General features: G+C 36.5%; 2 protein-coding genes across 2 annotated transcripts; one reads left to right on the forward strand and one right to left on the reverse strand.

Moving 5' to 3' along the window:
* The first annotated feature begins 694 nt into the window (after positions 1-694).
* On the forward strand, positions 695-5,189 carry LOC110942154 (BTB/POZ domain-containing protein At1g55760). The gene is made up of 5 exons (XM_022183885.2): positions 695-818; positions 1,158-1,595; positions 1,996-2,147; positions 2,236-2,354; positions 4,436-5,189. The coding sequence occupies exons 2-5, from the start codon at positions 1,456-1,458 to the stop codon at positions 5,036-5,038; spliced, it is 1,014 nt and encodes a 337-aa protein (XP_022039577.1). The 5' UTR covers positions 695-818; positions 1,158-1,455; the 3' UTR covers positions 5,039-5,189.
* Positions 5,190-8,065: 2,876 nt separating this feature from the next.
* Positions 8,066-18,938, reverse strand: LOC110942153 (protein DNA-DAMAGE INDUCIBLE 1). The gene is made up of 16 exons (XM_022183883.2): positions 18,722-18,938; positions 18,604-18,636; positions 17,388-17,515; positions 16,380-16,485; positions 16,191-16,307; positions 15,057-15,122; positions 14,783-14,845; positions 14,650-14,694; positions 13,767-13,828; positions 13,506-13,599; positions 12,837-12,929; positions 12,694-12,763; positions 11,165-11,235; positions 10,576-10,639; positions 9,621-9,646; positions 8,066-8,363 (listed from the first exon to the last, which is right to left on the reverse strand). Exons 1-16 carry the CDS (start codon positions 18,785-18,787, stop codon positions 8,235-8,237), a joined length of 1,233 nt encoding a protein of 410 aa, XP_022039575.1. The 5' UTR covers positions 18,788-18,938; the 3' UTR covers positions 8,066-8,234.
* Between the last annotated feature and the right edge of the window lie 204 nt (positions 18,939-19,142).

The raw sequence follows: 19,142 nt of genomic DNA on the forward strand, positions 1-19,142 counted from the left end.
ACTTTATTCAAGTTAATTGATCATTTTTGTTTAACTAATTCATTTTTCTATCCTTAAACTTTAACAAGGTTACCATACAACCCTTGAGGCCTGAACTTTAACAAAAATATATCTATTTTTTTTTCAAACCAACCCTAAACTTTTCATCTTTCCAAATTTAACAACATTTTTTTTATCTACGTTTTCAACTCGCCACGCAACACCAGTAATTTACTTACCTTCAGACTTAATGAAGTTACCATACGATTCCCGAACTTTCGTTATCGTCACACATTTTACACACGCTAGATCCCGCCCTAATGCACAGGTGGAAAACCAACTAGTAAACACATACAAATAATCAACCAGTGGCGGAGTGGTAAGTGAGAGACACAGTGTTTCAAGTGACCCATGTTCAATTCCTGCCCCAACATTTAGTTTCTGCGGCACCTGGCGATGATGGGAGACTAGACGAGTAGGCGGCGATTGCTAGTTCGATCCTTGAACTGAGCGGGTTTTACGTCACCGCACTGTCTTGCCTTCGGGTGAGTGTTCACGGGCTTCGTCCCTAGGTGAGGGTTTTCCTCGATTCAGAAAGCAAATGTATCTCGATGTGATGAATTTCACCAGTAGTCGATTCGAGAAGGATTCGTTAGTCATTAAAAAAATACATACAAATAATGTGGAAATACAATTTTGTCCAAAAACAAAAGTCGTTGGAATTTTTTCTTGGAAATTGGAATGTCTTTAAAATAGACTAAATTATACCAAAGCTCACAAGCAAGCAAGAAACTTTTCACAATACCACCACTACACCATCTCCATAAGTTGCTATTAGGGTGAGAGGGGCGTCTTCGGGGAGGGCAAGCGGGGAGGGGTTTCACCGGTCGGGGAGTACACCGCCATTGATGCGGTGAGTAGAGAGAGGAGGGAGGGTAGGTGGCGGCTCACCGATGAGAGGGGAGGAGAGAGAGAGGAGAGAGGAGAGAGGGGACCAATCACAGCTTTTCTTTATTTTTTTTTTTTAAAAAAAAAACCAATTCACCTAATAGGGGAGTGGCGCCATCAAATGGGGGTGTTAGGGGAGTTTAAGAGGGGAGTTGACGTGGCACACGGGGATTGGTTTGGCGTAAGAGAGGGCACTCACCTATTAGGTGTGCACCCCCTTCACCCTTAAGGTAAACCATTAATGGCGTAAAAGCTTAATCAAAGATTCAAAGCCATTGCGTGCCCGAAACCCACAACAAAATCGGGCCACAATCCCTCAAAACCCACTATTTAATCCATCAAATTGGGGTTTAAACAAACAGGTAGCAGAAACAGAGTATTGAAGAACACACACACAGTGGGTGTGAAAAGGTGTAAAGATTGTGTTTTTTTTAAATATAATTATATGTACATACTTCATTAGCAAACCTGGGAAAGCACGGAGAGTTGTTGTTCGATGGAATCTTCAACTGTTTTCATGAAATCGCGATGGCGCTTGCTTTCGCGAGGATGAGTGATTCTGCTTATCGAGTGGATACGATTGCACGACTCGCTCAATGGCGTATTGATAGTTTTGGGGCTTCTTCGTACCGGAAATCTGATCCGTTTATGATTGGAAAGTGGAATTGGTAATCGGGTTTTGTTCAGTTCTGTTGTTTTGATGATTTTTGAAGTTTGAAAGTCATGAATTACAAATCTTTAATGCTAAAAGATTATGATAGTTAGGTGTTCGACGAAATGCGTGACTGAAGAAAATGAACAATAGTTTCTTAAATTAAGATTTTGGTAACATTTTTTTGTGGGTCTGATTTAAAATTTCTTGAAATTTCTTGCTCTGGCGAACGAGCAGAATATTGATAACTAACGATGCTTTTATTTATCGTTTTTTTCAAGAACTGCTAGTAATCCGCTAGTTGTTCGATGAAATGCGTGACTGAATCAAATGAACTATTTTGGTATATCATTTTATGGGTCTGATTTAAAAGACATAATTATTGATTTGGGTTTATATAAATTTGCAAATTGAAGGTGTTTGGTAGTGGAAAAGAATCGAAACTTGATCATTAAACTCTTCCCAGTGATACCAAAATCAGCCCGGGATAATCTTAATCCTCCGATTGCTTCATTCAACATTCGTGTAATCTCATCGTTGGGCAGTCGCAAGACTTTGGTTCATCCAGGTAAGTTTAGTATTAACAGAATTACCTACCACAAACTTAACTTTGTATATATTATTAACAAAAGTAATGTTGTATGTTTTGAATGCAGAGATTAGGGATAAACTGTTGAGAAGCGGTGAAGGTTTTGTTTGGGCGCTTGATGTTCAATTGACGGGTAGATTCATCGTCGATCTTGAGTTTCTTGATCTGCAGACTGCATCTCCAAACGTAATTTGTTCGTTTATCTTTTTGAGTACATTGCTAAAATCGTCCCTGAGGTTTGGGCATGTTTGTCATTTTCATCCAAAACAACTTTTTTGTACATTATAATCCTTCACTTTTAGTAAAATGCCATTTTCGTCCTTGAGGTTTAGCCAATTTTGCGACTTTCGTCCAAAGGTTTGTTTTTCCGCATCGGGATCCAAAAGGTTTGAAATCTTGTGATTTTCATCTGGCTCGTCAACTCCATCCATTTTTCATCGTTAAGTCAGGGGTATTTCCATCTTTTTTGTTAACTAAAAGGGCAATTTGGTCTTTTTCACTTCATGTAAAAAGACCGAATACCTCTGAAAAAGACCAAATTGCCCTTTAAGTTAACCAAAAAGACGGAAATACCCCTGACTTAACGGGGAAAAATGGATGGAGTTAACGAGCCGGATGAAAATGGCAAGATTTTAAACTTTTTGTCTCCAGATGCGGAAAAACAAACCTTTGGATGAAAGTCGCAAAACTAGCCAAACCTTAGGGACGAAAATGACATTTTACTCTATTTTTTTAAAGTTAAAATTTTATTGTTTTTGGAAAGGATTGAGATTTGAGACATGGTTGGTGAACCTAATATTGTGACTTTAGTATTTACATATGTTGGTTGTTAAAACTTAAAACAGGGTTACCAATCAAATGGTGGTCAAATATCATGGTCAATAGTTTCTTGTTAGCAGACTTTAAGGTCAAACTCATTAATCAAAGGTTGTTGGATTTTGAAAACCAGTTTAAAATTCAGATTTTAAGGTCTATCAGATCTTTAGTGTTAAGTGAAGCAAAAGTGTTATTTATTAGGTGAAATGGGTCGATCCGGGTTGTGATTTAGCAAACTCATGTCGGTTACTACTTTGACTCGTTTATATATGAATAGGTTGCTCGTAGGGGTACAAACGAGCCGAGCCGAGCCCGAGCTCGGCCGGGCTCGAGCTCGAGCTCGATTAACTTATGAGAGCTCAGGCTCGAGCTCGGCTCGATTCGAGCTTTGTTTTCAAAGCTCGAGCTCGGCTCGTTTGTATTTTATCAAGCTCGAGCTCGGCTCGGGCTCGGCTCGTTTATTATCTATTAATTAGTATATTAAATAAAAATAATATAAATAATAGACTTTTTAGGCTTGCGAGCTCGATAAGTAAAGCTCGGGCTCGTTTACTAAATAAGCTTATTTTTAGGTTCGAGGTCGGCTTGTAAACAAGTTTAAATAAGCTCGGCTCGACTCGGCTCGTTTACACCAAGGCTCGATAAGGCTCGACGAGCCTAACGAGCTTCACACGTGAGGCTCGAGCTCGGGCTCGATAAGCAAACGAGCTTTGTTTTGAGGCTCAAGCTCGGCTCGGGCTCGATAAGGCTCGGCTCGTTTCGAGCTTTTTCTCGAGCCGATCTCGAGTAGCTCGCGAGCCGCTTGGCTCGTTTGCGCCCCTAGTTGCTCGGCGTTGTCACTAATCTCGAAAGGGTTGAATGGGTCTAATTGAAAACATTAGCTACAAATGAAACGAGTTAAATGGGTTGATCATTTATATACTTTTTTAAACAGACAAAAAGTGTTTTGTGACTTGTGAGTTGACCCGACCCGACCCGTTTTGACCCAAATAAATTGTAGTCATAACCCGAACTCTTTTTTGGCCTTTCCGTCTTGCCACTTTGTTAGGTGAATTACATAAATCTGTGTTCATGATCTGATTTTAAGACGAAACCGATTGAGTAAAATGTCATTTTCGTCCCTGAGGTTTGGCCACTTTCGTGACTTTCGTCCAAAGGTTTGTTTTTCATCGAAAATGTTTGAAATCTTGCAATTTTCATCGCTGAGGGCCAAAGTCGAGGGACGAAAGTCGCAATAGATTGCCGAACCTCAAGGATGAAAATGACAAGATTTTGAAACGACAAGGACCCAAATGCGAAAAACAAACATTTGGACGAAAGTCGCAAAAATGGCCAAACCTCAGGGGCGAAAATTGCAATTTACTCAAACGGATTTTACGCAATTATTCGATAAATGTTAGCTTGCTGAGCTGGCTTTTCTGATACAACATTATATACAAAAAAAAAAACAGGGTGGCGAATCGCATTCCATTTGGAGTGAAGGGTTCACACAACACAACACGAATTCAACAACACTTTCGTCCGTTGGCAGAATGTTATCAGAAAGCATCCACACGGATATCATCATTTGTGCTTCCGACGGAACAATCGGGGCCCACCGGGCTGTTCTCGCAGCCCGTTCACCCGTCTTTCACAGCATGTTCTCCCACAACCTCAAAGAGAAAGAAATGTCCGCCATTAACATCAACGACATGTCAATTGAAGCTTGCAAAGCTTTTCTTAGCTACATATATTCAAACATAAAGCATCAAGATTTCATCAAACACAGACTCGATCTTCTTCGGGCCGCTGATAAATACGATGTTTCGGATCTAAAAGATGCGTGTGAAGAAAGTTTGATAGAAGATATCGACACGAAGAACGTGTTGGAAAGACTGCAAAGTGCTTCTATGTATAGATTGGGAAAGTTGAAGGTTACTTGCATTCAATACCTTGTGAAGTTTGGTAAGATTTTCGATATTAGTGAAGAATTCAATGCTTTTATACAATCTGGTGAGAGAGATTTGATAGGTGAAGTTGTTAATGAAATTCTTTCTGCTTGGAAAGGTTTCTGAACTTTGATTGACTACTTGTTTGTTGTTGTATCTATTGACTTATGAAACCTGTATGGTGCGCGATTCGTTTGTCGCATATTATTGTTTCATTAAAAGGTATGCTACAAGATTCATTTGTAACATCATTTGAAGAATGCAGCTCGGTTATGTATATCTGTTGTTCTTGTCCGTTTTGGTTTGTTCTTCTTTACTTTCTTTTGCAAATAACCTGAAAACACGACATGAACCTAACACGAAATTCGTGGGTTTGGGTTTAGTCTAAGCGGGTTCAGGTCAGTTTTCAGGTTGAACCCGCGAACCTGGTTAGCTAAACGGGTCAGGTTGGCCGGTTGACCCGTTAACCCATTTATTTTATATAATATTATATTATTTACAATATGTTTTATTTCATAATTTTACATTGGGTGTGTATATTAATATACTATGTCACAATTATAACTTAAAAAGAGAAATTGACGTAAGATTTTAAAATTTAAATGTAACTGTATTATATACATTTGTGCTTTTTTAGTAAAGTTTAATTTTAATATGGTAACTCGTGGAAAAAATTCGGGTTGAACGGGTCAAGTTCGGGTCAACCCGTGAATATTCTGGTCGTGTTCGGGTTCATATGTATGACACAATTTCGGGTTCGGGTCAGGTTGAACCCGCCAACCTGCGAACCCGGCCCGTTTAGCTCAAAGCTAATGCGCCAAATTGAGAATGTATGCTAAACCCACACGTATGAGCTTATGACAAGCTAACTGGCTTTTTTTTGACTACCAAAGCCTAGGCTGAACCTTACATGAAAGGGTGTTTGTTGGTTGGTTTAGGGCCCTCGTCGAACCAAAATCGATATTTTTGTTACGTGGATTTGGAAACTGACCGGTTTTAGTTAATTGTTATGCGCGATGGTTTTGTTAAGTTAATCAAATGATGGTTTGTTTATCTTTTTGTCTTTCTTCTCTTTCGGGTTCGTTTTTTCTTTACTTTGGTCCTGAACAATACATGCTAGCTCATGGGAGCCAGCAAGCCTACTTGCCAGCGTTTGGCAAACCCACGCGTCTGAGCTTTATGACAAGCTTAAACGAGCGAAGTTAGCCTCTTAGATTATCCTAGGCAGTTCACAAAGATATGTCATGTACATGTGGTGCGGCCTCAAGGCCGTTTTGTACCAATTTTTTCCCAAAAAAGGGTGCCTCACCTGCACTTATTGTCAACCTCGAGCCTTATGTAGGTTGGAAGCGATGACCCCTGCGCTTCGGCGCACTTTTTTAAACCAAGGTTTTTATTGTCCTTTTTTTTCTAGTTTGAATCGGCGTTTGATCATTGATGATGAATAGTTGTTTTAGGTTCATCTGATCATTTCCAAACTAGGCCATGTTCCGTTCGAGATGCTAATCGTGTAACTGTGTTTTTAGTGTTTAAATTAATCAATTAACCATTAGATACAGTGGCGGATCCAGGATTTTTTTCACCGGGTTCCTTTTGCTAGATTTTCACTAATTCTCACTATTTTTTTCTAAATCATATAAAATTTCCACTATTTTTTTCATTTTTTTCCAAACCGAGGAGGTTCCCGGGAACCCCCAAAACACCCCTAGATCTGCCACTGATTAGATATATTATGTGTTAGAAATTTATGTTATAATGTTACAATGTACATATCATTTGAATTTGATACGGTTGCGTTGCTAACGATGGATGAACTTTACGTTGATTCGTTTGAAATTAAGGACGTTATGACCCTAAAAGGTGAACATCTTTAGCGTGCGATTGGAAGGCTTTCAGGTAAAGGTGGTAAAACGAAATTCGCGATTGAAAATTCGACGAAGACACAGATTGTCATTGCGGATACTAAGATTCATATATTGGGTTCGTTTGCGAATATTAAGGTTGCAAAAGATTCTTTGTGCCGTCTTATAATGGGATCACCTGCAGGCAAGGTGTATTCAAAACTAAGAGGTGTTACTTCAAGATTAGCTGAAAGGTTTTGAGTTTCATTTTTATAAAAAAAATAATAATAAAAAAATATATGAGGAGTTTTTGATGTTATGCATCCTTTGGAGTTTTTTGGGTTTGTAAGGAATTTTGAATTTCATTGATATATTGAATATTTTCTCTTTCTAATTGTTTCATGAATCTGATCATGTAATTACTGTTCTATTAAGAAAAGTTTAAAATAAGTAATGTAAAGCGGTTTGTAAGGGTGCAAAGAGCCGAGTGGCTATCGAGCTGCTTGAGAAAAAGCTTGAAACGAGCCGAGCCTTATCAAGCCCGAGCCGAGCTTGAGACTAATATAAAGCTTGTTTATTTATTGAGCCAAAGCTCGAGCCTGTCATGTGAAGCCCGTCAGGCTTGTCGAGCCTTATCGAGCTTTACCATAATATTAGTTTTTATTACTATTTAATAACAGTTACCTCTTACTTAAAGTTGTCAAGTAAATGAGCCGAGCCGAGCTTATTTAAACTTGTTTACAGGCCGAGCCAAGCTGAGTCTGGACCAAAAAAATAAGCTTGTTCAGTAAACGAGCGCGAGTTTGAGACTAATATAAAGCTTGTTTATTTATTGAGCCCAGGCTCGAGCCTGTCAAGCTCGTCGAGCCTTATCGAGCTTTACCGTAATATTAGTTTTTATTAATATTTAATAACAATTACCTCTTATTTAAAGTTGTCAAGTAAACAAGCTGAGCCAGGCTTATTTAAACTTGTTTACAGGCCGAGCCAAGCCGAGTTTATTTAAACTTGTTTACAGGCCAAGCCAAGCCTAGACCAAAAAATAAGCTTGTTCAGTAAACGAGACCGAGCTTCACTTTTAGAGATCTCATGCCTAAACAAGTATATTACTTTTAGTTATTATAACAATTAATAGATAACAAACGAGCCAAGCTTGAGAAACTACCAACGAACCGAGCCGAGCTCGAGCTTTCATAAGTTAATGGAGCTCGAGCCTGGTCGAGCTTGGGCTCGGCTCAATTGCAACCCTAGTTTTAACTTTTAAGTCTAGCTTGGATATGGAACATCTCCAAATCAGAATGCAACACTACAATAAGCAGACAAAAGTTTAGATAAACAATCTTCATGAACAAGAAAAGTAAAGAACATAAGTTGATTATCAAGTTAAAATAAGCTTAAAGAACATAAGATGTGACTTAACACTTAAAAGAACAATGTACATAAAAACTATAAATTATGTAAAAGTTAATTAAATGAGGTATTTATCCCCCAAAAAGATATCCAGCTGCTTGTTCTTCATTGCCATCAAAAAACTTGAGAGCTTGTATGACTGCATCTCTACTAAACCCTAGCTCAACTAACTTCCCAATTTTGGCTTCAAATTCAGGTCCCTATATTCACACCATATACACACATTTCAATTCATAAGTTATTTGATTATAACTTCTTAATCATATATATAAGTAAAGGCAAATAGCATATACTAGCGACGTATTTTAACAAGCGTTATGTTTTATGCAACTTTTTTTTTCTTTGTACGCCTTAAAATAGTTCAAAATTTTATACAGAGTGAATTTCAAGGATTGTCCTTTATCTTTATACCCATTTTCAGGCATTGTCCTTTATGTTCAAAATTGACGAGTTTTGTCCTTTATGTTTTCATATAATACACGTTCTGTCCTTTAGGCCTAACTCAGTTAGTTTTTTTTTCAGTTAAATTTGGTCATATGCTTTGCACATGAGGGCATTTTTGTCAATTCAAAGGTAAGTTGAACGGCAGAGTTACAGCTCAAAGCTTCTACAACCTTTGAATTGACAAAAATGCCCTCATGTGCAAAGCACATGACCAAATTTAACTGAAAAAACTATCTGGGTTAGGCCTAAAGGACAAAACGTGTATTATATGAAAACATAAAGGACAAAACTCGTCAATTTTGAACATAAAAGACAACGCTTGAAAATGGGTATAAAGATAAAGGACAATCTTTGAAATTCACTCTTTTATATATCCTTCCATTATTTCGTGGTATTATATTTTACCTTTGGAAAATCCTACAAAAATATTCAATAGATTTATAAGAGCATCTTTCACTGAATAAACGAAGAGAGCATTATGCGCTAAAACGATTCGTGATTAATGTTGTTTGTGTATTCATTTATTCAGTGAAACATATCGTTGTAAGTAACTGGTTTTATATGATTTACTATGAAATGAGTAAGGATGTCAGATTTAGTGTTTTAAAGTGTAAATAATATATAGAGTAAATTATGATTTTGGCCCCTGTGGTTATATCACTTTTACCCTTTTAGCCCAAAAAGGAATCTTTTAGCATCTGAGCCCCCGACGTCTTTTTTTTCTAACCCTTTTGGCCCCTAACACTAACCCCATCCATTTACTTTTAGGGGCCAAAAGGGTTAGAAAAAAAGACGTTGGGGGCCAAAAGGTTTAGAAAAAAAGACGTTGGGGGCTCAGATGTTAAAAGATTCCTTTTTGGGCTAAAAGGGTAAAAGTGATATAACCACAGAGCCCAAAATCGTAATTTACTCAAATATATATGACACTTTGAACTTTAAGAAGGATATAAATGAAAGTAAGTTGTTAGTATATGTCATTTGCCAATAAATAAAGGTATATAAACAAAACTCACATGAGTGAGACCACCATGGGCAGACCCTGCAGGATGACCAAAACATGAGTGTTAATCATTACTATTGAAATATATAAAGCATTTCTTTCGATCATGCGGTATCATGGTACAAAATTTCAAAAAATTAGGCTTGATTTTATATTTTTAGTCCAAATGTGACAAACTAATATTTGGAGTTACTCTATTCGAGTAAACTGCCATTTTGGTCCCTGTGGTTTGGTCAATTTTGTCACTTTAGTCCAAATCTCAAACTTTTTGCAATTGGGTCCCTGTGGTTTCAGTTTTGTTGCCATTTTGGTCCAAAAATGAAAACAGACCAGATTACCCTAATTAAACCCTCAACTTTTGTCCTTTTCCTCAGGGGTATTTTAGTCATTTACGTTTTAATACAACTGATTATCAATTAAAATTAATAAAATTAAATTATAAAAACTGAAACTCAGTCTCTCTCTCCCCTCTCTCTCTCTCTAAACGCTATCACCACACACACAGAGAACTTAATCAAACAGACAAACACCCACCACCAACCGGAGAACATCCACCACCACCTCTAATAGCCATCGCCCACCAGAAACACTCCACCTCTAACCGCCATCGCCCACCACCGGATCGGAACCCTAGAAAACTACCAGCCGCCATCGCTGGAATAAGAAGAGTTCAAACCACTAGGGTTAGGGTTTCGTTGTCGGCAGCACCTTAATCGTTGAGCCAGAGGCTTCTAGATAACATGATTCCGTATGTTGTTCCGTCACCGTAGCCGGAGACGATGGCGTTGAGGAATATGAGCTGAATTCACTTTTGGACCAAAATGGCACAAAACTGAAACCACAGGGACCAAAATGAAAGTTTTGGACTAAAGTGGCAAAACTGCCCAAACCTCAGGGACCAAAATGGCAGTTTACTCTATTCTGAAATTTGATACTTTTTTTAAGTTCTAAAGTGTTTGTGTACTAACCAGAAGATTGGCCCCCAGATGGTGTTATGGTGTTGCTCCTCTCTGCTGCTGATCCAGATGAACCCTAAAATATAATAAAAAATAAAATTAAAAAACAAATAAATAAGAGAGTAAACTTCCGTTTTGCTCCCTGTGGTTTGGTCACTTTAACGGTTTTGCCCCAAACCTTTAAAAATAGCCATTTTACTCCCTGATGTTTTGGTTTTGTTGCCAGTTTGCTCCCTGCGGGGAGCAAAATGGAAAAACAAACAATTTGGATGGAGTTAGTGGCGGGGAGCAAACTGGCAAAAAAACCGAAACATCAGGGAGTAAAATGGCTATTTTTAAAGGTTTGGAGCAAAACCGTTAAAGTGACCAAACCACTGGGAGCAAAACGGAAGTTTACTCTAAATAAGATGACTATATCGCCCAAATTGTGAAAAAAGATAGTTGAAGGTAGAAAAAGCTTAAAAGCCTACAACTTTTACGGTACTTCTCGAAGCATAAAGATTTTTTGTTGGATAAATAACCACCGAACTAGAATTCCTTTTAAAATGATAAATATTTGTTTGAAGTCATGATTATGAGAAATGGAAAACTAATATCTTACTCTAGTTCCGGAGCTAGATGCTTCCTTTAACTGCTTCTCCTCGTCAAGAAAATGGCGTGGGATGTCCTTTTCTGTAGATTTATAAAAAAAGATGGTAATCATGTTTATCTCAAACATATCGTATAGCTGAAAAAGGACACATGTCGAATGTGTTGAAAATCAACCAAAGTGTATAGGCAATGCGTACTATATTATAAATAATTACTATATTATAAATACTGTTTTTAGAAAACTAGCTTGTTATTGTAATGATATATTCTTTAAATCATATTGAGTAAATTACTTTTTGAGTCCCTGTGTTTTAGTCCAAAATAAAAAATTTTAACGCCCTGAGTCCCTAACCGTTCATTTTATAACGTTTTGAGTCCAATTTTGTTTATTTTATAATGTTGAGTCCAATTTTGTTAAAAAAAAATGGACTCAAGGTTAAAACCACTAAAACACAAGGACTCAAAAAGTAATTTACTCAATCATATTTAACACATTTATTATGTATTATTTTGTTTGTAAAACAAAAAAAAATATTGTTTGTGGGTCAATCCGGCACGACCCACTCATTTTGCCACCTCTATTGCATATGAGAAGATTGTTTCACTAATAGAAGATATGACACTTGTTCTCATTTAGAGGTCAATATTCATTAAATAGTGTAATTTAATGCATACAATCTTTTAAATTACTTCATTTAAAATTTACACTCTTAAGGCCATGTGTAGTCATAAAGCCCTTTTGTGGGCGTTATGCGACACGTGTCGTGCCACGTCACACAGGGGCTTTATGGGGCGTTATGTCACTAGAGCCCGTAGTCATGAAGCCCCTACCTCATCATAACCAAAGTGTAAAATGCAGGGACCAAAGTGTAAAATGCAGGGACCAAAGTGTTTTAATGCAGGGACCAAAGTGTAAAATGAGGGATCAAAGTGGAAAATGCAAACAATCAAAACGCCGTGAAAATTATCGCGCCATACCCCCATTTTCATTTATAGCGCCCTCATAAAGCCCCCCGTAATGGTGTTCAAGGGCCTTATGGGGCTTTATGAGGTGAGATGGCGCCCCACTACACATACCCTAATGCAATAATGTAGTTTTTCGTAATTGTATTTAATGTATTAATAATTTATATAATATATTTTTTTTTGAAATCGACGCTTTAACACATTCGACACTGTGTTTTGAGTTTTGGCACATCTAATGCATAGGCAAGAAGTGTTTTAGTTATATGTAGTATGAGACATTTGTTATTATTTAAGAGTCGCTTTTATAACAATTTTTTATAGAGGAAGGTTAACGTACATTACGGCTTAACGTACATCACGTACGACAGGTAATTACGCACGTTCATTTTAAAATCACGCACGTTATAACTCAAAAATCCAAAATCACGCATGTTGAAACACAATAATCACGCATATTGAAAACATTAATCACGCATGTTATAGAACAAATCACGCACGTTGTCGTACGTGAAGTACATTAAGCCGTAATGTACGATATACTTTTTCCTTTTTTATATTGATAGAATAACAAACCTTGCAAAAAGGGTACCGCAACCTCTCCTCCACCAACTCTCAAAACATTATCTTTCAAATCAATTGTGCACTGTGAAAAAACCAATATATCAATGACAATGTTATATGGAATTAAATATTAAGTAAGTCAAGAAAGAAATTACCTGGTGCTTACGAAGCATATCTAATCCGAAAAGGAATTCCATATTGGGTGAATCCAGCACAACAAATGAACACGGATAGAAGTTATTGCCGATCTACAAAAAAATAAATACAAGAAATCCGTTATCCATTAGACGGTCATAAACAGATACATTAAAAATTTAGCAACAATTCAAGATATAGAATAATAATTTTTTTTTTTAGAAGGTGAAAATTTTTATTTCATTCCAATCATCAGGGCAAATTACATAAGGATAGCAGGTAGACGAGCAACAAACTGCGCCGCCATCCCTTTCTGAATAGAAAACCCTAATCTACTAAAAACAAAGCCTCGCCCCTGAGGGGTCGAAAAGTTGTTGTGGACCACACGCTGAACTCTAGACAAGAACCGAACTGCCTCCGGCGCCAAGGAGCCGAACGTGTCAAATGCCAGGGGGACAAAGGCATGCTGATTATCCTCACAAGCTTTCGCGTGCTTTTCCACCTTCTTTAACTAATTATTATTTAACTAATTATAGGGGTACAATGAGGGTAACGTGACATTTAATGATTCTTCATTAACTTAACAAATTTATCTTTTAGTTATTTTTTCACATACGCATTTTTGCACATGTGGCATCTGATGTGGCACTTTACAGGTAAAATGAATAAAGTAAATCAACAACATTTACCTTAATTGGAGCAACATGTATCCTACCAAGAATCTCTGATTGGCCAACTCCATGAGCAATGCCCTTATAACGTTGGTCTAAAAGCCTCAACAATCTAAAAGGGACGGAAAAAAACAGTAAAATATTTGATTATTTTGTAAACAATTTCCAAGGGAATATGAGAAGTGGAAACAGTGAAGGTGATCAAGCAGTAAGCACTAAGTAAAACGGATGCAAAAGGTATAACTAGTCTATCCCAAAATATGAAAAAAGGGCTCGTACCCCAAACGCTCTGCACAACTTTTTGATATTATGGTTGATTGGGCCCCGCTATCAACAAATGCCTGAATTGAAACAATACACACTTAATAATTTCTTTGAATATACTTGTATGAATATATCAACATTGAAGAAATAGTTATACGGATATCCGTCTAAAGGTTCAAAAATTCATATATATTTCTAAACTCCATAATATTATTTTTACATTTACCCTTGCAAAAACTTAATCTATAACACTAATCCATTCTATAATAAAATTAAAAAAAAATACTTATAACTTTTTGCTGAAAATGATTACGGTGATTCATCTAAACGCATAATGTGTACTTCATTCATTCAGTGAGCATGTTGTTATAAGTAACTATTTTATTTAGAGTAAATTACAAAAAATCGTCCTTTATGTATGTCACTTATTGCAAACTGTGTCCTTTGTCTTCAGTAAATACAGAAAACATACTCGATGTTTGCAATCCCTTGCAAGTTATGTCCTTTAGCCCTAACTCAGTTAATTTTTGTGGTTAAATCTGACCAAATAGACCCCACATGAGGGTATTTTTGTGGTTAAATATGACCAAATGGACCCCTCATATGGGGTCCATTTGGTCAGATTTAACCACAAAAATTAACTGAGTTAGGGCTAAAGGACATAACTTGCAAGGGTTTGCAAACATCGAGTACGTTTTCTGTAGTTATTGAAGATAAAGGACACAGTTTGCAATAAGTGACATATATAAAGGACGATTTTTGTAATTTACTCTTTTATTTATGGACTTAACATGCAAATATGATATTATGAAATCTATAAGGATATATGTGAAAGTTTTGAACTTATAGAAGGATATATAAGAAGCATGGAGGTGTCGCCATTATTTATAATCGTTACCTTTATGGGAACTCCGTTAACTTCCATGTCAACATAAAGCATGACCTGAAAATTTAACCAAAAATTGTTGTTCATGATTAAAAAAAAATTCAAAATTTTAAAATATACAATTACGATACTAAAGAATACTTACCACCCTTGCAAAAGCTTCAGGGTTGTGTTCTAGTGCAGCAGCCCAGTTCTCATCAATACCTTTCTGTAAAATAACGCGCACCCATTAAGACACCAAAGTAAGAACCATTAAGATTATTAATTATTATACACATTTGTTTTTGTTTTCCAACTAGTTATTTTCCGCCCGCGCGTTGCGACGGGACCCAATGACTACAAAAGGCGTGTCAGCAACGGCAAACAGATACCGAATATCAAAACATAAATAATTTTCCAATTGAAAAATGTTCCTATACCTGTCGAATTGCAGCTTCAATTTTCTTTTGTGCTTCCACATCAAAAGGGTCCGCATACAGAAGTGCCTTTCGGTTTGGATAAACAACAAATTAGAACGGAACTCGTATGTAAAATGCTGAAATACAAACTTAGATATAAACAACAATGACATTACTTTTCCTTACGAGTGGAAACTTCGACTTGTTCAAACTTTAAATGGGGCGATTCGGGTTATGTTTAATGTCAACAGGTCAAACGGGTCAAAAGTGGCCCAAGGTGAAATTTTTATGCATAGAACCTCATAATTTTCTTGTTTAAATTTGAATTATTACTGAACTAATACAATTTTCTTGTTTAAAATTTGAATTATTACTGAACTAATCCAACCCTGACCCGTTTTGGCTTGTTGACGTATAAGTGGGTCGAATGGTCGATTCGAGTTATGTTTCAGATATAAATATTCAAAAGAGTCGAAGTCGAGCAAGGTGTAATTTTTGTGCATGAACCTCCTAAATCATTCTAAGAAAAGTATATTATTACTGAAATCATATAATTTATCTGTAGAAAAATTTAAAATTTTAGGAAAAAAAGTGTGCTAGGTCAACCCAACCAAACCCGACCCATTTGACTATTTGAGCCCGTACCAAGAGATTGCCCGTGTTGACCCGTTCCCCAACCAGTTAACTTTGACTCTCTTAATGCCAAAACTAACGCATCGATTATTTTTTTCAAAAAAAAAAAAGAGTAAACTTCCATTTTGCTCCCTGTGGTTTGGTCACTTTAACGGTTTTGCTCCAAACCTTTAAAAATAGCCATTTTACTCCCTGATGTTTTGGTTTTTTGCCAGTTTGCTCCCCGCCTCTAACTCCATCCAAATTGTTTGTTTTTCCATTTTGCTCCCCGCAGGGAGCAAACTGGCAACAAAACCAAAACATCAGGGAGTAAAATGGCTATTTTTAAAGGTTTGGGGCAAAACCGTTAAAGTGACCAAACCACAGGGAGCAAAACGGAAGTTTACTCAAAAAAAAAATTGTTTTGTGCTCATGCCTGACACATTCAGTAAATTAAAAGAAAGATGAGATGGGCAAGAAAGTGTTATTTGGGTCAACCCGAATGACACCGATTTGACCACTAACCCAACCCGCTCAACTTACCATCTCTTCTTCTTGTTGCCTGCGTAATTCAGATCTCTGATTGTGTCGTCTTCTTAATAAGTCCTGCAACTTATTTAGGTCATTCCCGATAATGATTTGGGCCAACTCAGGATCACTCTGCCATTCACATCCAACCGTTAGAAACTCAAATTTATATAAAAAATTGAAGGGTCACAAAAATAATCCAACCTGAAGCAACTGGGCCATTAAATCCGAATTATTTCGGATTTGCTGCTGAAACGCAGCTGGATTCACTGCAGAACCGTCTGGATTCAATACTTCATTACTAGAAACCCTGAAATTTGAAGACCTCGTTATTGATTCTTCTTACAAGGTGTAGTGTTCTTCTTGATTAGGGAATTTTGTTTAAAAGCTATGCGGTTAATATCGGTGATATATCGTTTATCGCTCCCCATGTAAAACATCGGTGTCAGATAACGGTACCGATATTATCGGCGATATTGACCGATATATCACTGATATTTGACCGATATAACCGATATATCACTGAATTGTTTAAATTGCTATATAAATTCTGCATGATATTAAAATTACCGATATCCCACTGATATCTCATCGAGATAACCTATATCTCAAAATATCGGTCCTTGACCGATATCCGATATTTTACCACATTAACTGCATAGTTTAAAAAATTGTTTGATTGCCATTTTGAAAGTTGTTCTTTGTTGTTGTCTATGTAGTTAATATCCCGATATATCAACCGATATGTCAGTGATATATTGGTTTTCGGTCCCTTGCCGAGATAGCGGTACAAAATATCGGTTAGAATATCGGTACCGATAATATCAGCGATATTGTCTGATATTTGACCGATATAGGACCGATATTTGATCGATAAATCACCGATTTTCCCGATATCAGTACCATTCTTCTTATTTCTACCGTTCATTTTCTTCTTATTGCTGCTATTAGTGTCTTAAGTCTTAGTTGTTAGTTGTTACTGTTAAATGTTAGTGTTTAAAGTCTTAGTCAGTTCTTACTTGTTACAATTGTTAGTGTGAAATTGCTATATATATAAATTTAGCATGATATTAAAATTACCGATATCCCACCGATATAACCGAAATCTCAAATATCGGTCCTTGACCGATATCCGATATTTTACCGCATTAACTACTTAGGTTGTTGTTTACCGAAAGCTTAAAGATAACAAAATGCAAACAAAAATCATACGTTGAAGAAGCGTTGGAAACCATCATCACTAAATCTCCATCGACAACACCCAAACTACTTAGTGTTGCAGAATTCTTCATCTCCTTTCCATTGTGAAGCAGTTGTTGTTGTTGAAGTGGGATTCGACTCTGCTCATAGTAAACACGCCAAACATTGACTATATGAAGGAAAATTATGAAAAAGAAATACTCACCGTGTAATGTTATTACTTGCGAAAGTCAAGATTGGATATTTTCGAAAATTAGTGTGTTTGGAAAATAAACAGGACACCTAGGGCCTTTTTTGTTTCTTATAGATTACTCTAAGAAAAACAGATTACTAGACTATTTCTGTATTACTATGTTCTAACATTCGAAGGTATCTTTGTGTAATATCTAAGGGGCTGTTTGTTTACCTCTTAACGAGGCTCTTAATGGTTCAGACCTCTTACTGGTTCAGCACTTAATGGTTCAGACTGTTTGTTTCACGAGCAGGTGTCTGAATGGTTCAGACATTTGCCTCTGAATGGTTAAGCATTATACTAAGTCTGAATAGTTAAGACCTCTAATCTGAATTGGTCAGACATTTGCCTCTGAACGGTTAAGCATTATACAGGCTCTTAATGGTTCAACACTTAATGGTTCAGACTGTTTGTTTCACGAGCAGATGTCTGAATGGTTTAGACATTTGCCTCTGAATAGTTAAGATTTATACAGAGTCTGAATGGTTAATACCTCTAATCTGAATTGGTCAGACATTTGCCTCTGAACGGTTAAGCATTACAGACTCTTAGTGGTTCAGACCTCTTACTGGTTCAACACTTAATGATTCAGACATCTTACTGGTTCAGCACTTAACCATTCAGATGTTGCCAAACAACCCCTAGCTCTATATACAAAGACCTATGTAACCCTTTTATGAACACAATCAATATACAATACAGTTCTTTGATTATCCCATATAACAAAATAAAATCTCAAAATTTGATTTCAATAGTGTTTGATTTATTTAGGTATTTACATATAAAATCATCCCTTAATAACTATATAATCAAAATCAATTTATTTTACTCTAGAAATACACTAAAAACACATAACAAGCAGCTTAAAAACCCACAATAATCCAACAATCATAAATGCAGCACCCCCTAAAACCAGTTGAAATTCAAAAATCATCAAATTTATAACAGAACAAGTTGAATTTTATTAACAACTAATAAATAAAATCAAAATCTCACCTCTATTTCAAGCAAAGCTTTCAAATTTTCCACCTGTGAAGAAAAACCCAACTCAAATTTCAGATTATAAAGATAAAAAAGGGGGAAATTGATGAGGAAACGATGAATGGTTACATACAGATTCATTATGGTCGACTTCTAATGTAATGATTTGTTCATCGGTGGTCATTACAGTGATCTTCATCTTGTTCAATGGGCTTGGAGTTTGTCGTTGAAATCTTGATTGAAAACCCACAATTCCTCGTTTGCTTCGCTTGCAAGATATTGATGAACTCTGTGGTAAAAGTAAAACCGAATTTACTTGATGTATGACTTGGGTTTTTATAGATTTTTTGTATGTGGGTTATTTTTTCTTGTTCCGGCCCGTTTAAAAAACTTGAATTAGTCCAAACCTAAAATTAAGTTTGACGAGTCTGAGTCTGAGTCTAAGCCCGAGTTTTCTTTGTGGAGCTTACGGTCACGAGCCTAAATAAATAAGTGTATTACTTATATGACTTTTATTTAGTACCATTAAATATAACATACTATCTATCTACTCT

This window comes from Helianthus annuus, chromosome 5 (assembly GCF_002127325.2).
Source record: "Helianthus annuus cultivar XRQ/B chromosome 5, HanXRQr2.0-SUNRISE, whole genome shotgun sequence".
Lineage (NCBI taxonomy): Eukaryota > Viridiplantae > Streptophyta > Magnoliopsida > Asterales > Asteraceae > Helianthus > Helianthus annuus.

Bases quoted from the DNA above. Each gene is read 5' to 3' on its own strand.
- LOC110942154 (XM_022183885.2), top strand. From the start codon at position 1,456: ATGGCGCTTGCTTTCGCGAGGATGAGTGATTCTGCTTATCGAGTGGAT. The intron at 1,596-1,995 runs GTAATCGGGTTT...TGCAAATTGAAG, and splicing joins ATGATTGGAAAGTGGAATTG to GTGTTTGGTAGTGGAAAAGA. The intron at 2,355-4,435 runs GTAATTTGTTCG...AAAAAAAAACAG, and splicing joins TGCAGACTGCATCTCCAAAC to GGTGGCGAATCGCATTCCAT.
- LOC110942153 (XM_022183883.2), bottom strand. From the start codon at position 18,787: ATGAAGATCACTGTAATGACCACCGATGAACAAATCATTACATTAGAA. The intron at 12,764-12,836 runs GTAATTTCTTTC...GTTTTTTCACAG, and splicing joins ATATGCTTCGTAAGCACCAG to TGCACAATTGATTTGAAAGA. The intron at 11,236-12,693 runs GTTTGTTATTCT...ATAAATCTACAG, and splicing joins TGCGGTACCCTTTTTGCAAG to AAAAGGACATCCCACGCCAT.